At 40.3% G+C, this 23,088-nt stretch overlaps 1 protein-coding gene across 4 annotated transcripts; it reads left to right on the top strand.

Moving 5' to 3' along the window:
* Positions 1 to 695: 695 nt before the first annotated feature.
* MARF1 (meiosis regulator and mRNA stability factor 1) lies at positions 696 to 23,067 on the top strand. Of its 4 annotated transcripts, none has more exons than XM_059861473.1 (27): positions 696 to 818; positions 1,974 to 2,178; positions 3,637 to 4,305; positions 5,304 to 5,478; positions 6,816 to 7,042; positions 7,835 to 7,952; positions 8,655 to 8,827; positions 9,605 to 10,039; positions 10,565 to 10,734; positions 10,938 to 11,000; positions 11,236 to 11,425; positions 12,125 to 12,303; positions 13,198 to 13,278; positions 13,626 to 13,862; positions 14,615 to 14,734; positions 15,053 to 15,228; positions 15,465 to 15,685; positions 16,268 to 16,410; positions 17,655 to 17,788; positions 18,306 to 18,508; positions 18,982 to 19,209; positions 20,398 to 20,628; positions 20,739 to 20,951; positions 21,676 to 21,736; positions 21,834 to 21,974; positions 22,495 to 22,665; positions 22,805 to 23,067. In XM_059861473.1, exons 2-27 carry the CDS (start codon positions 2,032 to 2,034, stop codon positions 23,035 to 23,037), a joined length of 5,139 nt encoding a protein of 1,712 aa, XP_059717456.1. In that variant the 5' UTR covers positions 696 to 818; positions 1,974 to 2,031; the 3' UTR covers positions 23,038 to 23,067. The 4 variants fall into 4 exon arrangements, with proteins under 4 accessions (XP_059717456.1, XP_059717454.1, XP_059717455.1 ...); XM_059861471.1 differs by having other exon boundaries at positions 10,839 to 11,000; XM_059861472.1 differs by having other exon boundaries at positions 1,971 to 2,178; positions 10,839 to 11,000.
* Positions 23,068 to 23,088: the final 21 nt, after the last annotated feature.

The raw sequence follows: 23,088 nt of genomic DNA, 5'->3' as shown, positions 1-23,088 counted from the left end.
GAGTGGATGCCCACAGCTTTCTTGATGCTTCTTTGGCCAGCAGACTTCAGGTGCTTTGTCAAGGGGTGGGGACACACAAATGCCTAATCCAGTGGGTTCTTGGAAGGTTGTTCCTTTTATTTATTAGCCAGTTATTGCTTTGTATTTTCAAGCTGTGTACATCTGACTTGGGGAATAGCTAATGATGCCCAAGGCACCCAGACAAAGCACGGAGACGTCAGACATGTCTGTTAAAATAAGCAAGCAGCAGATTTCTGGAATATCTCCAGAGAGGGAGACTCCACAGCCTCTCTGGACAATCTGTCCCAGGGCTCGGTCACTCACAGGGAAGAAGTTCTTCCTCGTGTTCGGGTGGAACTTCCCGGGCATCAGTTCCTGCCCGTTCCCCCTGTGCCATTGCTGGGCCCCGGGAGCAGAGCCCGGTCCCTGCTCTGAGCCCTCCCTGCAGGCACCTTCACACATTCACCTCACGGCTCCCGCGCTGCCTTACGGTGGAGGCTGTACGTGTTCTACCCGAGTCTGTGTGTGTTTTACCCGTGTTTGTGCGTGTTTTGTGCGTGTTTTAGCCAGGATTCTCTGTGTTTTACCCGGGTTTGTGCGTGTTTCACCGCCCTCGCACCGCTCCGGACCCGCCTCACGGCCGCTGCTTTAAAGGAGGCAGGCGCGGGGCATTACGACGGCCGGCTTTGCGGCAGCGCGCTGCTTTGCGGCGCGCGGCGGCGCCTGACGGCAGAAGGAGCGGATTGGGAGGAGGGAGGACAACAAAGGGCCAGAGGGGCCGCGGCGGCGGCGGGTGCTGGGCGGCGGGGCCGGCGCAGGTGAGGCGGCCGGAGGGGCACGGCCGGGCCCCCGGCAGCGCGGGGCTGCTGCGGCAGCCAAGGACCGGTCCCGCACGGCACGGCCCGTCCTGCGGCCGGAGCTGCGCCGCCTCGGCCCGGGGCGGCCGGAGCCCGGCAGCGCTCTGGGGCCGGGGGCGGCGTGGGGAGGGTCGGGCTGGAAGCGCCCCGGGAGCCTCGGGACAGAGGGGGTAAAGCGCGGGCATGTGTGGTTAATGTCACGCTTACTGTTTTCAGTTATCATGTTAATTCCGAATAAACCGCTGCTATCAAACACATGCAAAAGTAACGTACTCTAGAGTTGTAAAACTTAATGAACTGGATGTTGTAGGCAGCATAAATTTTGGGTAGCTGGAATTCGCGTGAATAAATATTTCTGCTTAAAAGAAAAAGTAAAACTTCTTTCGAGGTTAAAAACAATGCAGAGGGAAATGTAGTGCCATGTAATGTGTTCTATGGTTATTGTGTTATTAAATACAAAAGAACCCGAGGGAGTGTAGTCTAATGAATGCAGCGCGGAGTTGGAGGGTAAAATGCTTCATTGCCAATCATTGTTTTTCTGGTACTGAGCTTTTAGGTTGCTTTGTGGTTCTGTAAAGCTAAATTGATGTGCAGTAGGGCAACTTAAGGAATAGCAGAATTATTTGTAAGTTATTTTAGTAATTTGAAGCTCTGTTTAAATGTTAAATACTGTGTGCTTAATACGGGGTGTTGTGTATAGGTTTTCTTAACCAATGGAAAATCAGTGAATACACAGCTCAGTTGTTTCAGCCAAGTTCAGTTGCACCTGTTGTGTATTTACAGTAGAGCTGTTCTTGCTCCCTGGATCTCCTCTCTAGTAGAGTACATTGAAAGTTTGGGGGTACTGTTTTATGTCAGCAGCTGTGTGCCTCCAGTAATGCCATGGACTTCAAGGTGTTTCTCCAAAGACTGGTTCTTCTGTGCTGTAGGTTATGAGGAGCATTCCTGTGTTAAAAAGGGTAGTTGAGGCCTTGGCCATAGGCATGATTAAATTTAAGCTAATCAATGCAATTTCACTGATAGAGCAGTAGTGGAATTCTTAAGACTGCCCTGATTTTTCTCTGTCTTGCTTTAAAGGTTATTTAAAGCATGCTTTTTGTTTTTTCCTCCTAGCAGGTGGGAAGAATGAAAGGAAGGGGGGATGAAAGGATGTTGAACCTTTTTGTTTGGCTGTATGATGGAAGGAAACAGGACAGAGAACCTCTGCAATAGATCCTTGGGATGGCTTCAGAGACAAGAGAATGATGCTAAGCCATGGCTCTGGAAGCTTTCTAATTGCTTTTCTGCTGCTGAGAAGGCTTTGCCTTGTAGTGCAAAAACGGTAATTTCTGCCTGCCCTGAGAGGGTGCTTGGGCTCCCAGTGCAGAGGGGCTGGGGGCTGACTCCAGGGGCGTTACTGACAGGGGGTGGGGAGGGGAGGAGGAGGAGACAGCAGCTGCCAAGGTGAGTACAAAACCTGCCTGGGGGTTTGGGGCCTTGGGTTGTGTTCACAGCTCTCACAGCAGAGTTGGTGAGAAGGGGTAAGCTGCTTTGCTTGTCAGGCTTTCTTCTGCAAGCTTTGGGGTAGTGCAGCTGGCTGCCCAAAAGGTGTGTGAGGAGCTTCTGGGGAGCTCTGCCAAGTTGTTGCTGAAGAGTGGAGTGGGGAGCTCATGCTTCCAATTGATCTGTTTAGTTTTCAGGCAAATTTAGCTCTCTGAATTATTATTATTATGTAGCTACAGCAATTGTGGGTACTGTTCTTCACAAGGTCCTAATTTTCCCTTGTTTCCATTTCTTTAAATGTTCCTTTAATGTATGTAATTCTATGCATTTAAGATGCAAAGGGCTGTGGATTAGAAGGAGTAGTACAACACAATTATGTACTTGAGCAAGTGAGCTCCAACTGTTAAAGAAAACTCTTCAGACACATGTAATCTGACTAAGTAGACATAAGAGAAATGGATGAGCATTTGCTGTTTTCATGTGTTGAGGGCTAGGAAGAAAGCTGCCATAAAATCTGGAATTTAGTATGTAAATCAGTTCCAGACAGATTTTTGGCTGAGTGTATCTTCAAGAGATGTAGCGTCAAGTAGAGAGGAATGAGTAATTAATTATTCATTCATGTGTAGTAGGAAATGCATTAAATTCAATTTGAAAAATAAAAGTTGTTTAGAAGTTTGTAGCAATGTTCTATCCAGATAACCTCTGCTGACCTTGACTATTCTAATTCTTTTAACCTTGCTTGGTTTTCACTGCTTTCATTTTAAAAAACTCTTTTTGTCTGTGCATCTCAATATCTTAAATCAGAGTAAACGAAAAACACTTAGTTATTGTGAAACTTTAGCTTTCTTTGGCCTCTGCTCTATTACCTTCTTGATGTAATTTCTAATTTTAAGTCATAAACTTTAATACATTATTTTCACAATTTTAATAAATTTTTAATATTTATTCAAGCTAAAATATGATGACTTACAAATGTGCAACTTGTGAAGTGATTCTCTCAGCCTTAGCCTAACAGTTTTCTGCTTTTCTGGTTCTGTTTTGTGGACTCCTTGCTGTTTGGTTTATAGCTCTCTGGGTTTGTTGCTTCCAAAGTCCACTGATACCAGTATACCCAGGGCTGGCACATGTAACTGGCATGGTTCTCTTTAATATTTTACATGTTCAGTCAGTAAGATAATAGTAGTCATAAAGATAGCACTTTAAATCTAAAATCATAATAGTCTAAAAATACCTGCTTCTTACCCTATAAAATTGTTTTCTTCACGTACCTGAATGTAACTGAGCTTTCATTTTCCAGAAAGATTACATGGAGAACAAGAAAGCTGCTGTAGAATTGAAGGATGCTTCATCTCCTCATGCCGGCTCTAAATTGTTTCCAGCAGTGCCGCTTCCCGATGTTCATCCTCTTCAGCAACAGCAACTACAGCTTTCCCCTGGCCCCAAAGTAAGCTGCTGTGCTCATGGCTCTGACTCTTCTTGCACTCCACAAATGCATTGTGGTGGTGGTGGAGGTGGGAACCTGATTCACCCTGGCACAATATTAGACTCAAAAAGCACTGGGACGATAACTTGTCAAGTAGGGTCAGGATTTGCTTATCAGTCTGCATCTTCACTGAAGAACCCTCCAGCTAGAAGCAATTTGGCAGGAATTTCCAGTGAGTTCTCTGGTATGTGTGTAGAAAACAGTGTATCTTCCTGTCAGCATCTGGCCTGTTGTGGAAAACTCCATTTTCAGCCGTGTCACGGTAACGTGCACAAGCTGCATCAGTTCCCAGCCCTGCCGAGCTGCCCATCCTCTGGCTATTTCCCCTGTCCTGAGTTCACCACTGGGGCTGCGGGGCACTTGGACGAGCACGTTGCACAGCCGGAGCTGCCGCCACGCGTGTGCGCCAACCCTCTGCACCTAAACGTGGTGCCCCCCGTGTGTCTGAAGGGCTCTCACTACTGCACTGACTGCTTGAGCAAGGTTTGTACACCCCACCTTTCTCCTTCCTTACTCTGCTGCGTGGTTCGTGTCAAAAGTGTGTAGCTTGAGCAAAACATCAGCTCCTGTGGGTGCAGCTTGCATCCCCCTTGTTGGTGATCCAAATGTGCAGACAGCCTTTTGGAAGCTGAGCTCTTTCCTGAGGTAACATTCAGTGCAATGGGAAGACAAAAGAGCTGTCACAATGTTCAGTCTACAGGGGATCTGTAATGTACTTGAGTGGAGTTCTAACTTCTTTCAAATCTAGTCATCTCTTCTTTATAGCTCCAATTAAACTGTTCCATGGTAGGGACTCTGGGAAAAGGCTAACAGCAGTTAAGATGTACCCTTGGGCAGCTGATCAATAAAAAGCCATTTGTAAGTCAGGCAATACATCTTATGCTACAGGGATGTTCTAGTCTTGGTGTGATAGATCTTAGTTCAGTCTTCCCAAATTGTAATTTATACTTTAGTACCAATTTAGTAAAATTCAGAACCCTTTAGAACTGTGCTTGACTATTACTAGGAATTTCTAGTGAAATAATATACTCAACTTTGCAATATCTGTTACTTAAACTTCTAAGTTTAAGTTTCTGATATAAAAGTGGGTTATATTTAGTTAATTTTAATGAACTAAATGGTCAATTCAACATATTTGGAATTAGCACACCTTCTACTCTCCATGTGCAGGTTTTGTATACTAGATATTTGGGTTTTGTTGTTGTTGTTTTTTTTTTTAAGGATACATATTAGTTCTAGTTAAAGGTGGCATGTCTTGATATGTTGAGTTTAGTAGAACCTTTCCTTGCATTTGGAAATCTAAAGCTGAATGTGCTTTGATAGAAGCTTCCTTCATGCTATTATACTGTTGTTAATTAGCATTGTAAAGGACATCTGAACTGGCATTTGTTGCAGAAAGGAAACAGTGTTTGTAGCATGGAATAGCATGTGTTAATATTGTATACTAAATGAACATGTATTCTGAAAAATTGTCCCAACAGCCAACCAGAAACAGCCTAGTTGATGCTGCTAAAATCTGGCCAAATATTCCTCCTCCAAGTGCACAGACTGCACCTGTTCCTATCCCAATCTGTAATGGCTGTGGAACCAAAGGAACAGGAAATGAGAAGAGTTTGATACTGGCAAGCAGCCTTGGCAAATCACCACAGAAATATGGTAAACCACATTTGTTTGAAACTTCCATTTAGTGGATGTTCTCCTTTTAGATGCTGTTACACAGCAAGAGTTCTCTTAAATTGCGCTATTATCTGGAAACTTCTAGAAAGTCATAGAAGACTAAACAGTAAAAGAATACCTTGTGTCTGTTTCGAAAATTCAATACTTGGTTTTACTACTTGTTTTGACTACATAGCCAATTTACTGTATTGTTTACATAGAGTTTTGATTTTACTATTATTGTTTTTACTGTTTTAAGAACTAGAAAAAGAAATTCTGCTGACTTGGAAGCTATTTTGTTCTGGTGATGTGTAAAGAAATTATCTTCAGCCATATTTGTAAAGCATTTTCATAGTCTAGTGTCTGTTGTCACTCCTTATGCAGTAAATGTGTAACATTTATAATTCTCAAGTGTTCTTAAGAGGAAAATACTGTGTGTAATTACTTGATCTTTCTGCAGTATTAGTACTGCTTCAACTACAAAACCATATCTAGTATAAAAGTTATAAACTTTAAAGTCACAGAATATTAAGAAATTGAGAGTTTTACTGTTACTTTAAAACTGCCTCTGTTTTAAGGTGAGACACATAAATCAAGTGTCTTCTACCAAATGCCATTCCAGTGAATCTTTCAGGTACCCAACCAACATACTCACAAATATGATTGTCAGGTGTGCCTTATTTTAAATTCTAGGTAACATTAATTTGTAGCTTGTTTTTGAACTGTGAGGATTCTGTGTTGTTCCTCATGTTTCTTTTCAAGTTGTTTTGCGGGGATGGAATGGTTACATAATGTTAGTTCAAAATTTAAATATATTTTCAGAGTGCTGAAACACCAGCTTAGCCTGCAATAGCAAAAATTTTATAGTTCACTCTCCTGAGCTGTAGGATATTTTGTTAGTTCTATATTGCCTTGATTTTTCTCTAATCACCATCATGGTACTGATCATCTCATCCAGTTTTGTTTAGATTTCTTATCTAATCCACAATGTAAATTTGAACAGCTTCCATGTTTTGCTTCTGTTACTGATACACCATGAAGTGTTACACAACCTAAGACAGATTTTGTGTGGCATTTGGTAATTTTTTAAAAATATTTTACTTGATTGTTTGAGAGCTTAAAAGTAAAGTTGTCTTGCATCTTTATCTTAATCTGACAGTGACTAAATTTTTGTTTAAGACTGATTGTTTGTTGGATTCTTTAAGAGAGTACAACTGAGCTTGCATTCCTGGGAGTGTTGTTCATAAAACTTCCCATGTGCAAAGATGATATTATGCTAAGTTTAATGTTTTCAGCATTTGGAAATAAAAATGAGCTGTGTTCTCATGCCTGCACAGGGTCCCCAGAAGTTGCAATAACAGGCCAGGTTCTGGAAAACTTGCCCCCCATTGGAGTCTTCTGGGATATTGAGAACTGCTCAGTCCCCACTGGCCGTTCAGCTGTGGCAGTTGTGCAGAGGATTCGCGAGAAGTTTTTTAAAGGTCACAGAGAGGCAGAATTCATCTGTGTGTGTGACATAAGTAAAGAAAATAAAGAAGTTATTCAGGAGCTAAACAACTGCCAGGTATCCAACCAGCACCAGCTTGGTGTTCTTGCTTGAGAATTTGTGTACTTTGAATGTGCCAAGATTGATTCATATTCATTAAAGCTTTGTTTGCTTCTGTGGGTTTAGTGTATCTTCAGTTTATGGGTGGGGTCTCTAATAATGATTTCATTTATTTTTGCTGCTGTGATAGTTTTTAAAAGTGAATCTGCATTCTGTTATCTGTAGGTAACTGCTTTAGCTTTAGTTTTCACAGGAGAGTGTTTATCTCCTCCAGTAAAATGTGGTGGTGGGGTTTTTGTTATCCTTCATATCTGTGATCAAATGATTAACCTAAAAGAGCTGTGAAATTAACTTTTACTTTGTTGATGAATACTGTGCTGATTGGTAAGGACACCTGTAGATCAGTGCTATTGTTTGGAGTACCTTTAACACTACATATATTTTCCATTGATACCTTCTGTTTCTTGGTATTTTTTATAACTTTTTGTGCTGATTTCTATGTTAAAAATTTCCACCCTCTAAATTACAGATATGTTAATAGGTTGACAGTTTTTTGGAGTATTTTTGAGGTGTATGAGTTCTGATCCTTAATGCAGAACAGCAGAAGTCACCCCAAAGACACTGCTGAACAACTAGGGTTGAAGTTTAGTGCTCACATCCCTATGTATTCTATTCTGTGCATGTGTACATTAATTTACCTAAATTAAAAGTGCATGCAAGAGCTTGTATTTTAACTTTTTTTTAAATTCCATTGAAGTAAGCACAATTCACATTGAAGCTTTTCTTCAGAGTGTATTTGTATTTCCACAGGTGACTGTTGCACACATCAATGCTACAGCCAAGAATGCTGCTGATGACAAGCTCAGACAGAGTCTTAGGAGATTTGCTGATACACACACTGCACCTGCCACCGTGGTTCTTGTGTCAAGTAAGTGTTTGTGGTACTTAGCTACAGTGCTGGCTCTAATTCCTCTCTTCTGTAGTATTTTTACATATGGCACTATTTTGATTTCCAAGGGTGGTGTTTGATCTTTAACTGAACTGTTGAAGAAATCTTAATGTCAGTGGCAGCAAAGGAAAAGCGGGGACAGTAAGATGAGAACTTGGCTCAGTTCAGTCACTGTTATGATTTGATGCCTTTTTGAGTGTCAGTAGTTATGTGTGTGACTACTGGCTAAAGTTAGCTTCAGCAGGATGCTCATAAATTAAAACTCATGGAGTTGTATATATAGTCTGAGCAAAATGCATGTTTTTAATTCTCACAGCAGCATATTCTATATTATACAGTTAAATCTGCAATCCACTCAGCTGTTGAATTGCTGTGTGTTGGCCTTGGGTTTCTCCCTAAAGCTAAACAAATGTTTGAAATAGAAATACCCAGTACCAGTCCAGTGCCCTGCTGATGAATTGCTACAAGCTGCTGTTAAAAGGAAGCCCTTGTCTTGAGACTGAATGTGAACTGCTGATTTAAATAATGGCTGAGAAGCCTTGTAGCTGTTGGTGCTTTTTCGTTGGAAATTTCCAATAAGAAATAGAACCTGTTGAGTGAGATTTATGGGTTTTTTTCCTTCAATCATATGTTTTAGATTTTTCAAGTGTTTCCTTGCCTGTTTCACTTTTCCCTCTCCAGCGGATGTGAACTTTGCTCTGGAACTGAGTGACCTGAGACATCGCCATGGTTTCCGAATCATTCTGGTACATAAAAACCAAGCTTCAGAAGCACTCTTACATCATGCCCATGAACTTATTTGTTTTGAAGAATTTATTTCAGACTTGCCACCAAGGTTACCGCTGAAAATGCCGGTAAAGATTTTAATTCTTGATGCAGCAGACATTTCCAAGTGTCAAATTGCAGTTTTTGTTGTAATTTAGGACGAGAGCAGGCTGATTTAACGTGTGCGTTAATTATGATGGGGAATGTCTCCTGTGTATTTGGCCACTGTCTGTATGTCAGTTACTGAATGTTTGCTTTCTGCTTTCAGGCAGGAGGAGTGAAATACTAAATGGGAAAGTAGTTAACTAAAAAGTGAAATAGTAAAGGCACAATTCTTACACTATCTGGGAAAATATTTATTGGTATCTTACTTGCTTTTCTTTACCTTGCAGAAAGTTTGGGTAAGAACTCAGCTGTGCATTAGGACATCTTAGTGATGCATTCTTAAGTTTTGACTGATTGTGTCTTTTCTTGGGTTTTTGCCTTCCTTGGTGATTCCCTCTGGATATGTTGTGGTGTCTTATGACTTTTTCTTTCTTGAAATAACTTCCTGACCTATGCTTTCACATGCACGTATAGAATATATAGGTTATTGTATAGTTAACAATGGTGCTTTCTCTCTGGAGAAGAGATAGGGACTCTCTAGTCTGTTCTGACTTTAAATTATATTAGAGATGGAAGTTTGAGGATCTATCCTGGTATGAGAGTTTTTCAGACAAATTGAGTGCTGCAAAAGGAATGACTTGGTGATGGGACGGGGGTGGTGGGAGGAGGGCACAGTCACCAGAACCAGTGTTAGAACTAGTGCTTTTGAACCAGAGGGTGTTCTGGCATAATCAAATTAAAATCTTCCTCCCTTTTAACAGGCTTGTCACACACTGTTATATGTCTATAATCTGCCAACAAACAGAGACAGCAAAAGTGTCAGCAATCGCCTGCGGCGTTTGTCAGACAACTGTGGAGGGAAGGTGCTGAGCATTTCTGGGGGCAGCGCAATTCTCCGCTTCTTAAACCAGGAGAGCGCGGAACGGGCGCGGAAGCGAATGGAAAATGAAGATGTTTTTGGAAACAGGATTGTAGTGTCTTTCACTCCCAAAAACAAAGAACTCAATGAAACAAAAAGCTCCGGCTTTGTGGGAACTGATAAGGTCAAGTCTCCCAAAAAAATTAACAAGAACACAAAGCTGTGCCTCCTCAACAAAGATTCAAATGATCAGTCTGCTGGTACCAAAGGCTCTGCTGGGAGGGGATTCCAGATTCATGGATCTGTCATCAAATCCACAAATGTCAAAAGTTTACAGGTATTGTTGTTCTGCCTCGTTCCCTATTCTTTCTTTTCCTTGTGTTCTGAGGATTGCTTCTGTTACTGCTTTAACTTGTCAGTCCTAATAAATGAATAACTGTAATGTGTGGTGACATTCCTGAATGAGAGCTGTGTCCATCTGCTTGGGAAGCAGACACTTAATGCAATGGTGATTGTTGTCCCCTCTCCCTGCCACATTTTTGTCAGTTTGGAAATACTGCTGGTACCTGCTCTCAAATTCTAGCCACTTTTGACTTTTGCACCAGTGATGGGTAACGTGTAGAGTGATCCATTTTGCTTGTTTTAAGGAGAGGTAGGGTTAGACCTATAGTGTAGCAAAATATTTCAATTAATTAGCACTGTCTTCAGCCACAGAAAATCAAAAATTCCTTGTTATGAAATACCAATGAAAACACTATTAAAGAAAAAAATGGTCAGCCATCTAGCCTTCCATCAGAAAGAAGGCCTCTGGCAAGGGATGAGTGGTGCTTTGATGTTGACCTTTTTTATCTGTTTCACATAGGAGCTGTGCCGTCTTGAATCAAAGAATGTCAGTAGAAATACTGAAAACCAGCAAGAACGTTTAAGAGAACAAATTCCTTCTCCTCAGAGTAACTCTAATGCAGCAATTTCCGTGTCTCTGGCAACCAAAAAAATGGGAGCAGGAGAATCATCCTCCAAAAATAGTCAGAAGTATGTGTAAGAATAAAAAAAGATTCAGACGTTACTAACGTATCTTTTAATGTAAATTCTGCAACATGATGTTTTCTCTTTTTCTTCTATATATTTGTAAATAGAAAAGAGACCTCTGCTTCCAGGAGCATTACTAATTCCCCTGTAGATAAAAAAGATAAAGATGAAACTGTATTTCAGGTCAGCTATCCCTCTGCTTTCAGTAAGTTGACGGCCTCAAGACAACTCAGTCCTTTACTCATGTCTCAGAGTTGCTGGTCATCTCGGTAAGTGCTGTCTGTCTGTCTTGGGAGGGGAAGTGAGACTGCACCAGTATATACACTGATTAGTCACAGCTGATTTGTTTGTACTGCTTTGTTTTGCCTGCACATGTGTACTGGGAAAATCCCTCTTAAGTGCTGTATTTATGCACTTGACCTGTGTCTGTTATCTGATTTTGAGAGATATATATACCAGAATTGTGCAGCTCCTTCAGCTCATAAATATTTTTATTTTACCCAGGAGTATGTCTCCCAACCTTTCAAATAGATCATCTCCACTCACATTCAATGTAGTGAATCATACCAGTGGTACAGACTGCCCTGATCCCTTTGCAAATGGTGCAGACATTCAGATCAGCAACATAGATTACAGATTGTCCAGAAAAGAGTTGCAGCAGAATTTACAAGAAATCTTCTCAAGACATGGCAAGGTAAAGGCTCAAATTCTTTTATTAAATCCATGTTTATATAGTTCCTGTGTATGTATTTGGGGGTGTGGTTTTAGGTTCAGGTGAGCAGAAAGAGAAAGGTTTTAGAGCAGGACTTTTAAACCTTGTTAAAAGGATGAATTGTGGGGGGTTTTTTTCTTTAAAAAGACCAGATAACCACTTGTACTAGATCTTTAATTCGTGTGTGGTCTTCATAGATCTGGTATCTGAAGTTTGTTATATAAAATTCTTATTAAGTGGCTCATTAGTATGTAGGGATGAGACTTAAGCTTTAACAGGATAACCTTTTTAAGCTGTAGAACTGAATTCCTAGTGTCAGCTTAAAAATCACAGTAAAAATTTTTTTGAGTCAGAAGTGGTCAAAAGCAGGGGAAGTGTGAATTGGTAAAAAGCAATTATGGAAGGTGAGGTTAGTGGTCCTGTTTCTGTCTGAGCTGTGGATGACATTTTTCTGGCATAATCTTTGCATTGAAAGATGATGCTTGTGTTACTGAAATACCATGGGCTTGCCTTAGTCCAGGATCACTGTGCCTGGCTCTTGTCTGCATTGCCTTGATGGCTCTGGTTCATCACACTCCCTTCCCTTTTGTTGTTGGCTCTTGGCCAAAGCAAGACTCTCCTCTAATAGTGGTTTGGGTTAATGTTTTGGTGTAAATGTATGAGGTGTTTTCTTCCTCTCAGGTAAAAAGTGTGGAGCTCAGTCCCCACACAGACTACCAGCTGAAGGCTATGGTTCAGATGGAGAATCTGCAAGAAGCCATCAGTGCTGTCAACAGTCTGCACAGATACAAAATTGGCAGTAAGAGGATCCAGGTCTCATTAGCAACAGGAGCTGCTAGTAAATCACTCTCTCTGCTTAGGTAATAAGCACTTTGGCATCTTCTTAATTGTCCTAGCATGTATTAGTAGCGGAGAGATGATTTAAAATACTGCTTAAAGGGATAATAGGGAAGTAGAGTAAAATCTGTTGTGTGACCTGATGAATGTGTTAAATACAACTAGGCTGGTTTTTAGTTTAGCATTCTGCACTGCTTATATTACGAGTTCCATCTGAAGGCTCTAGATCCCTAAGAGGGTTTAATAGGCGTGCTACTACTTGAATAATACTGATATACCTTTAACTTAATTTGTGCAGCTGAGTTAAGATTACACTGGGCGTCTTTATTTCTTCTTTCTTCCAAGAAAGTGTGTATGAATTTAGTTTTTGGGGGAGTACACAATTAGAAACACCGACAGCATTTCATTTGCTACCTGGAATGTGATACAGCTTAAGAGTGCTGATGCTAGTGAGAATACAAGTATTTATTTTTTTCCTTACTGAAAAGAAAGCATTAGGAAAGAAGTTGTCATCATTTAATCACAGAATGAAACTATTCTACAATTATGTACTACTTGCCATTGTATAATGTACAGCTTTATTTCATTCTTGCCTCTTCAAAGTTTGTAATGTAATGACCAGGCTGGTAACTTATAAAATGCAACAAAGCTGCAGCATTAGAGCTGCTCAGATTTTAGCACCACCTATGAAAGCTGCAAATCCTTCAGAGACATGACCTGATGAATTAGCAGAAATGTTACTACTTGTGCTCCCTGATCTAAAATGACAACTTATATGGTGCTGGAATGAAAGGGAACACATTGTCCTGTTTTATGTATAGTTCATAAACTGCATCTCTAAATATCTTGCTTATTTAGGCCGGAGTCTAATAACAGCAGATTAATTTTGTGCTAATGCTGCAAAACTTCTTTTACAGCTCAGAAGCAATGTCCATTCTGCAGGATGCACCTGCTTGTTGCTTGCCTGTGTTCAAATTCATAGAAATCTATGAAAAAAAGTAAGTTCCTGGTGGTTTCCTCTTCAGTGCTTCTAAATAAAGAATCTGATCATGTTTGATTGTTTGCAGTGACTTAGAGTAGTAGAATGGAGAATTATGAATTTTTATTCTTAGGTGCTGCAGTATATTTTCTACCAGAGGCAATTATGGCAAAACTGGCCTTTTTTAGAGGGTTCTACTTTCAGTATTTTACTCAGTTCTTCTGCATGGATTGAGTAGGTTAGTTCCCTTAACATTCTGCATTGAATAGTTTCTAGCCTATTCCTGTTTATTAAGCAAAAAGGCAGGTGACAGCACTGCCTTAGCTGCCTTGATAAAGTGCCTTTATTTCAATGTCTCCCTCTCAGGTTTGGCCGTAAGCTGATTGTGTCAGACTTGTACAGACTGACGGACACCGTGGCCATCCGTGACCAGGGGAGTGGCAGGCTCGTGTGCCTCCTGCCCAGCAGCCAAGCCAGGCAGAGCCCCTTGGGATCCTCACAGTCACACGATGGCTCCTCAGCCAACTGTAGCCCAATAATATTTGAAGAGTTGGAATATCACGAGCCTGTTTGTAAGCAGCATTGCCTGAATAAAGACTTTATGTAAGCTGTGTATAAAATACCATAAATATTTCAAATATTTCCACAGCATTTATAGTAAGCCAGTATATTAAAGTCCAGGTGTGTGTTCTCATAATGTGCTCTAATCTCTCCTCACGTGTTTACAAGTATAAGGCAGAAAGTAGTGAGATGGGCCAGTGGATTTTCTAGGCAGCTCTTGTAGGTTGATGTGTCCAGGTAAGATGATTGTGTTCTAGCACAGCTGCCAGGATTGAACACCTCTTTAATGGAAGCTGGAAGGTTCCCTGTGTTCCTCTGGTTATGTAGGAAGGTTATACATACCATACTTCTACTACCTGAATTTCATTATGTTATTGTTGCTGATTTTATCCTCCAGCTATATTTAGCAAGTGATTCATAGGGAGTTGCAGGTTTCTTGAAGCCATATATTAAGTTTTTTGTTTAATTCAACATCTGCCAGGTTGTGCAAGTAGAGCGATTATTAGGTGATTATTGTTAACTGCCTGGTATGTGCTGCTAAAATATAATGTAAAAGTTTTATTAGGTAATAAAAATATGGTCAGCTAAATGTTACTTCTGGAAATTTGCTGTAGCTATATTCTTTTTGGGGAAAAATTTTGAAAGTTGGTTGTACTGTACTAAAAGTGCTATTGTCACTAGTAGCAGTGTATTATGTGCATATAGTATAATGTTTAATATCTGTGTGAGCACAGATATTATGTTAAAGCTGTGTGTAGAGCAAGCATAAAAACCTGAATCTCTTATTTTTGCAGTGAACATGAGTTTGATCCAGATTCTTATAGAATTCCTTTTGTGGTTTTGTCTCTGAAGACATTTGCTCCCCAAGTTCACAGTCTTCTACAGACACATGAGGGTACTGTGCCTTTACTAAGGTAATGTATTTTAATTTCTGTTTTTAGTAAATTCTGATAGGTTAAAGATTTAAAACTTTTTGGGAATTCCCTGTTCTATATAAACCCAATTCTTACATAAAATGGTATCCTTTAGAGCAAATGAATATAGTATGAAACGTTCACTTTAAAAAATCTTGTTTATCAAAACCAGCACTTATTTAAAATATGTATTTTATGAAGATTTATGTAATGTGTCAGTTGTTATCTTACTCATGAAATGTCTCAAAATACTGTTTTTAGGACAATTATTATAGTGATATTTTAGTGCATAATGGAATCTTTTTTTTGCCTCCATAGTTTTCCTGATTGTTACATGTCAGAGTTCAGTGATCTTGAAATGGTGCCAGAAGGCCAAGGTGGTGTTCCCTTGGAACATCTGATTACCTGTGTTCCTGGAGTTAACATTGCCACTGCCCAAAATGGCATTAAAGTTATCAAATGGATACATAACAAACCACCACCTCCCACTGCAGGTAAGTATTCCTGCTTAAAGCTTTTTCTCTTAACTAATTTTTTTATGCTTAAAAATTAAGCTAATAAATTCTGCTGATAAAATAAGCCTGTATAATTGTTTAAACTTTTTATGAGGAGAAACTTTCAGCTTGAATGTTCATACTTTCCTCCTACGCTGTAGCTTCAATCCATAAGTGAAGTGTTTAGTGGAAGAGTACTTGTGGAAGGTACAATAGTATGACTTTCTTGTTTGTAGATCCTTGGCTCCTGCGTTCCAAGAGCCCTGTAGGCAATCCCCAGCTCATTCAGTTCAGTCGAGAAGTGATAGATCTGCTCAAAAGCCAACCATCCTGTGTCATCCCTGTCAGCAAATTCATCCCAACCTACCATCACCACTTTGCCAAGCAGTGCCGAGTGTCTGACTATGGCTATTCCAAATTAATGGAGCTGCTGGAAGCAGTGCCTCATGTGCTGCAGGTGGGTGATGTGCTATGGCCACTCTGACCTGAGGAATTGTGGCTGCAGCCATACTTGGTGGGTGTGTTCTTTTTTGAGATGCTGTTTCCATGCCCACCCTTTTAAAACAACTTCTCAGGAAACCTCTGGAATAAAGTTTGAAGCTGCTTTTAACCTATGGCTGGTGCTTGGGTAAAAGTTTTTAATTGTGCTGTGTGCAGCATAAGAACACTGCAAATGCTGAGTGCTTGTGAGTTGGGCTGAGATGTGTAGCCTGTGGCTTGAAGGGATTTCTGTGAGAAAAAAGTCATGTAACTGTATTACAAAACCCCTGTGGTCACATTCACTTGAAACTTTGAACAGCAGTTGGTTGTAGGGTTTTTAAATAACCAATATAAGTGTGCAGAAGTTGCAATAGCACTCATGAATGTAGTATTGAATTTCTCAAGGGCATAGTTCTTGGTACAGAAAGTGAGTGGCCTCATGAGTCTCCATTCCAGATGCTGTCTCTATTATATTCTTTTTCTAGCCTACCTATATTAATACTGGCTTTTAAATGCTGAGGGTGCTGGATGTGAGTGACCAAATCTGGTTTTCTTTCAGATTCTGGGCATGGGTTCCAAACGCTTGTTAACGCTCACGCACAGAGCTCAGGTGAAGCGCTTCACTCAAGATTTGCTGAAGCTGCTCAAGTCCCAGGCCAGCAAGCAAGTTATTGTGAGGGAATTCTTGCAAGCTTATCACTGGTAAGTTCCCTAATGAAACTGTGCCGGGCCTGTCTATTAATGGTGATTTTAGTACCTAGTGTGAGAGGAGTCAGCACAAGAAATCTCAAAACAAAACTGTATTGACTACACTGACTTTCATTGCAATATGGAAGTTCACGCTTCCAATGAAAACAAAAATTAAAAGCTCTCTGCCATATTTTATTCCTCCCTTTAGTACTTTAGGTTCATTTAACTTCATTGGGGTTGGAAATGGGTTATTGTATTTCATTAGTTTTCTTTGAAGCCATGACTGCAGTGTTGAATTTAAGCAAGTAGGTCATGGCACGTTTACATGAGCAGTAAAGGGAAAGCTTAGCTTAGGCTTTTTTCAGAAGGAAATATAAAATGAATAGATTAACTGCCAGGAGTTACTTTTACTACTTTAACTGGATCTAGCAGTGGCAAAAATTAGGAGTAATAGCTATCTGGAACCTTCTGTGCTAGCATCCTAAAAAGTAGGGTTTTATTTGGGTTTTTTAAGAACTAAGACTGATGCTTTCTTTAATAGGAAGATAGAAAGTAATAGTTAGGTGCTTTAAACAAACCATGGCATCTTAGGGTAAGCCTGTGGATCTACCTTTACATGTGTGCTGTTGTAAATCATGTGCCAGCAGCTCTTGGAAGTGCACTTTCCTATTTCCATTCTTGGCAAAAATACATTATTGGTTGTTTATAAATCTACTTAATGTAGGATTGGCACTGGCCACTTGTTGAATAAGAGTGTGAAGTGTTCTGGCTCCTGAGAGGTTTTGGTTGGAAAAGTGGGAAGAGTAAAACACATTTCAGTACATTACACAGTACTGGAAGGCTTTAATATGATGTTTTCCAGGAGATGGTCTCTGCCTTCTCTTGAGACCTGTTCTTGTTTAAAGGACCGTATGGCTGTAACTATTAAGCAAATACAGAGAATACTCTGTAGAAGTGTAGCCAGCTGGAGCTGTATACACAGCACAATTACATGTTCCTAAAGCACTTAAAACCACTGGTTGATATGTACAGCTCTTTGTTACACTGATTGTTGTCATGACAGTAAATCTTACTTCTCTGGCTAGAATGGATTTCTAGTTTCCCTTTGTTTCCCAGGGTGGTATTGCCAATGTGGAAATTGTCCTTCTGTTTTTTAGGATTTGAGGCTTGCTTTCTCAGCTCACCAAAAAATGTATTTTTTGCCTCCACAGCATGCATTAATACTTGTATTACACAAAACTTTGTGAAACTTTCAGGTGTTTCTCTAAGGATTGGGATGTTACGGAGTATGGAGTGTGTGAACTGGCTGATATTATATCAGAAATTCCAGATACAACCATCTGTTTGTCACAGCAAGACAATGAAATGGTGATTTGTATTCCTAAAAGAGGTATGTCCATGAAAGTTTCTTGTGCTGTTTCTAAATAGATTGTTCTTTGACTGTTCTAAAGCTTTTAGTAACTCAAACGTGTAGGAGTGACTTGGATTTTTTTATAATTGTGTTTCTAGCTTTATAACTAAGTTGCTAAGTTCTAGCAAATCAAGAATGTCATTCTCTGAACACTTAAAATAGAGCAGGAAAACAGGTGGCAGAAAACGTAAAATAATGTTACTATTTCTGCATGTAGTTGTGCTCTCTGTGGAATGATTAGACAGTGGATTGTTTTCATACAGGAAAAAGCACCAACATATTTGGCCATTTGAAAACCTTCTAAAGGCCTGATAACCTGACTATTTTGGATTTTTAAATATGTAAGCCTAGTAAAGGTCTCAGTAGTAGAAGAAGAGTGACTTGGCACAATACATGATCATGCTGAAAACCAGCCACTGTTTGCTTATTGTATTCTGTTGCATTTCATAAGCAACAGAAGTTGGGATGTAGCTCTCACTTTATTTTCTAATTTTAGAGCGTACCCAGGAGGAAATAGAAAGAACCAAGCAGTTTTCCAAGGAGGTGGTGGATCTGCTGCGGCACCAGCCCCATTTCCGAATGCCCTTCAATAAATTTATTCCCTGTTACCACCACCACTTTGGGCGCCAGTGCAAACTCGCTTACTATGGGTTTACAAAACTACTTGAACTCTTTGAAGCCATACCAGATGTCTTACTTGTAAGTTCAAAATCATAAGCTGGACTAAAACTTTTTTCTGGAATGTATACAACTGTTTCAGCAGGGGTTATATTTCTCATAAACTTCAGTGTGAGTTATAAACTCTGCACCTGTAATGTTTAGACAGCTGTATATAAGAAAATCTTAATGCTATTTTGGTGAAATGGTCCATGGTTTTGAGCACATTTAGGAGGCTCTTTCTTAAAAAATTCAAACAAAATTCAGTGTCTCAAAATCAGAGCTAAGTTTTATCATAATTGTGTTCAATTTGCTTTTAAAAAGTTAGAGTTTAGCTGCTTTTTTTATTTCAGACATTACACGCTTTTGCTTGCTGTACAAACAGCTTTTGAGGTGGCAGAGTCCTGGTGTACAGCAAATCCCTGCCTGCAGGCCCTGAGTTTGAGCTGCAGCTGACACTTTGTTCATCCCGACTGCATCAATCACCTCAGCCAAGTGTCCCTTGTGTTCTGTAGGTGCTGGAGTGTGGGGAGGAGAAGATTCTGACGCTGACAGAGGTGGAGCAGGTGAAGGCAGTGGCTGCCCAGCTGGTGAAGCTGCTGCGGGCACAGAAGGACAATGCCCTGCTGCTGGCTGACCTGCTGCCCGAGTACAGCCGCACCTTCGGCTACGCCCTGCGCCTGCACGACTTCGACGTCAGCTCCGTGCCAGCCCTCATGCAGAAACTCTGCCACGTTGTGAAGGTAACCCCTTGGCCCTGGCTGCTGTCCCTCTGGAACCTGGGGGGGGGGGGGGTTGTGCTGTCACTGTCATATTTTCTGAAAAATCCTTTGCCAGGATTTCTTCTCCTGGGAAGATGAGAAGCCTCAGAGAAAAACCACTATTATCTCATTTGCTGCTCCTGTGTTTTGCTGCTTTGGAATGTGGTCTGGAGATTGTTTGCCAACTGGTCATTGTTTGATTGGTTTCATGTGAATTGTTTTACTTAATGACCAATCACCATCAGCTGTGTCAGACTCTGAGGAGTCAGTCACGAGTTTTTCGTTATCATTCTTGATAAGCCTTCTGTCTGTATCCTTTCTGAATTCTTCAGTATAGTTTTAGTATAGTATTCTTTAATATCATAAAATAATAAATTAGCCTTCTAAGAACATGGAGTCAGATACACTCATCTCTCACCTCATCCTGGGGACCCCTACAAATACCCCAGTTGTGTTAAGGAGTTCTCTGTCTCGCAGGTTGTGGCTCAGTACCTGTAATGAAATGTTATTTCTGGAGTACAGCATTAAGTCAGGAAGGGGAAATTACAAGAAGGTTTTAAATGTAGTTTCTATATTCTTATGATGTTCTCTCTGCTCCTTTGTAACCTTGCAGCATTCTCTGGGAATACTCATGTTTATTTAACAAATGATAAGTGAAAGATTCCAATCTAGTACTTATTTTAACAGTACAAATTGTTTTTTCCCCCCACCTGACTTCTACCTGTGAAAAAGTTTTGTGATATCTGTATTAGTTTTCAGTCTTCTAATACTTTCAATTCCTTTATTTTTTTTCAGCTGTGGTTTGAGACTTTGACTCTGAATGTAAATACATAGGTAGTCTTCTGTGCCAGTGGAAAAGAGAGGTTGGAGTTACATGGATGTGGGTACATTGGTTTGGTTGCTCCAGTTTTGTTGACTTAGCAGCTGGTGTTAGGCTGGAGCTCAGTCAGGACCACCTGGCTTGTAACAAAGAGTAAAATCATACCTACCAGTGGTCAGAAACTGCTGTATAGCTGTACAGGTTTTGTGTATTTAAAGTAAATATTTACATGTAATAGGAGGCTTGATTTTGTGTGTCTTTGCTAGGGGAATATCAGGTACAGCTATGCATCTTATTTTTAATTCAGTCTCTTCTGTGTCCCTAACTTGTTTCCCAATTAATTTTTCTAGGTGGTTGACACAGAATCTGGCAAGCAAATTCAGCTGATAAATAGAAAATCTCTGCGGACTCTGACTGCCCAGCTGCTGGTCTTGCTGATGTCCTGGGATGGAACATCCTTGCTCTCAGTTGAGCAGCTTAAGCAACATTATGAAACAGTCCACAGTACTTCACTTAATCCATGTGAATATGGATTTATGACCTTAACTGAGCTCCTGAAGAGTCTGCCTTACTTGGTTGAGGTGTGTAAGCTCTTGCCTTTCTGATATGTTTGAAAAGCCATTGTGCCTAGAGGCTATGAAAGTGTGTGCTCTAATTCTTTCTCCTTTTTTTTTTTCTCTTTTTCTGCTAGGTTTTTACCAATGGTGCAGCTGAAGAATATGTCAAGCTTACAAATCTGTATGTTTTTGCAAAGAATGTGAGGTCCTTACTTCACACTTACCATTATCAGCAAATTTTTCTTCACGAGTTCCCAGTAGCATACAGCAAATACACAGGAGAAGTGCTGCAGCCTAAAGCATATGGATGCAATAATTTAGAAGAGCTCTTGGGAGCAATTCCACAGGTGTGAAGAACTCAGTTTTGCACAATTACATTGAGATTTCTGTATGGATTAAAAGTAGTTATACAACCACAGTTTCTGTTAGTTGGGGTGACTTCCTGGGATAATTACCTTCTTCAGATAAGATTATTCCAGTTGTACTTTTAATACACTTCTGAGAAATCAGGAAAAGAAAATTAACCAGCACACATGTTTTGGTGAAATTTTGCTTAAGAACTGTTCCTAGTAAGGCTGTAAACATCCCTGGCATCTCTAAGTAAGAAAATTGATTTTCTGTCTGTGTGAATGAATGGTTATACAGTACTGAACCTTCATTTTGATCAGAGTGCATTATTTGGTTTGGGAGTGAATTCTGGGACCTTGTCAGAAGTGCCATGTTCTTGTCATCCACATATCCTAAGTGCTCTGGGATAATTGTGACATAGTTTGTGGCTGTAGTATTTCCTTTAAGTCAGCCAATCTTCCTGAAGAGTGACAAAAAGGAGTTTTTCAGTTCCATGTTTAACCATTTCGTTTCATTCATGTTTATTTACTGTGCTTTCTGGCACTATAGTTTGCCTTTGCTATCAGTTACTTTGAGCCTTTACTTGAGTAGTGTAGTACAAATTAGCAATGTGCTTTAGTTTACTGTTGGAAATCATGTCAGTGTAAAGCTGCATGAAAGGCAGTGAGCAAATGCTTTGAGCTTAGCATGTGCTGATGTTCAATTCTGCTTCCTTCTTAATAGGTGGTCTGGATTAAAGGACATGGCCATAAGAGAATTGTAGTCCTGAAGAATGATATGAAAAGTAAGCCATTTCAATTTTGAGCAGTATCTTGGTTTTCTTTTATATTTTTTAAGAGGCAGCTTGAGTTAACTAACCCAATGAACTTGCCTTTTTGTAGCTCGTTTTAGCTCACCTAGTTTTCCCCCTGCTGATCATGTAGATGATCATGAAAATCAACTTGCTGACAATAATGGACAAGTTATGGACACCCAAGCATCCACTTCCTCAATGGAACTAGATCTAGGAGGGCCTAGCAATGGTAATGCAAAGTTGGTTTGTATAAGGAATTTATTGTCTTAGGGGAAATAAGCAGAATAATTGAAGCAGCATGGGGAAAGGTGAGTTAGTAAATCTGAGCTTGTGTAAATATGCATTTTGGCTTGAAAGCTTGTTGAACTTCTCTGAGTTTGTGGTTAGGATTGTGTTCTGAGCTGCTGGTCTGTAAATGTGTTTGTGTTTATAAGGGAGAACTTCTGGGTACTGCTTCCCAGGGATTTGGTGGAAATTTGAGTCTATGGACATGAAGCCAATGAGGGATGGGGGTCAGCAGCAGCTTCTGCTAGCAATGTTTCCTGGATGTTACTTTTAGATGCTCTTGATGCAGTAAATAAATCTGAGATTAATTAGCATTAATTAAATTAGGGTGGTATTAGTATTTCAAACAGAGCATGGTTCTGAAATCCTCAGATTTGCATCTGGAGACTTTACATTTACCTGTGACAGTAGTGACACCCTTACAGCTTACAGATGCTCTGAAAGATGTTCCCTTATTTTTGTAGTTTCTAATCAAACAGAGCAGGAACTTCTTTGCCTCACAAACACATCTCCTGTTGATCTCCTGTGTGAGCCAGTCCCTTCCTGCCTGCCATCCCCCCAGCTGAGACCTGACCCCGTGGTTCTTGAGTCTGCAGATCTCATTCAGTTTGAGGAACGCCCTGCACCCCTCCCAGGTAAGAGTTTGCCTCCCTTTGTTGCTTCCAATCAGGCTGATGAGTTCTCTTTGAGTGTTTCATTGCCTAACAGCAGAGCAATGGTATTTTCTAAAAAAAACAGAGGCATCAATAAATTGACTTGTCTTATTTATTTTAGAGATAATGATTTTAACAGAAGAAGAAAAACAGACGATTGTTACCACAGCTCAAGAAAAGCTGATCTCTGGTTCTGTGGTGTCTGACTCCACAGAGAATGCTTCAGTGCCTCCCTGTCAGTCCTCTGAAACCCAAGTAAACAAAGAAGCAACGGACAGCCCAGCCAAAAAGCAACACAAAAACAAGGTCAAATTGGCAGCAAACTTCTCACTTGCACCTGTAACCAAGCTTTAACTTTTTCTTTTTAGTGTGAAGGACAAATACAGCTGTTTGCTAGCCCAGGTG

The sequence above is a fragment of the Haemorhous mexicanus genome, chromosome 17 (assembly GCF_027477595.1).
Source record: "Haemorhous mexicanus isolate bHaeMex1 chromosome 17, bHaeMex1.pri, whole genome shotgun sequence".
In the NCBI taxonomy this organism is placed as follows: Eukaryota; Metazoa; Chordata; class Aves; order Passeriformes; family Fringillidae; genus Haemorhous; species Haemorhous mexicanus.
Note: the sequence above shows the minus strand (reverse complement) of the source record. Positions and strands in the feature narration are given on the sequence as shown.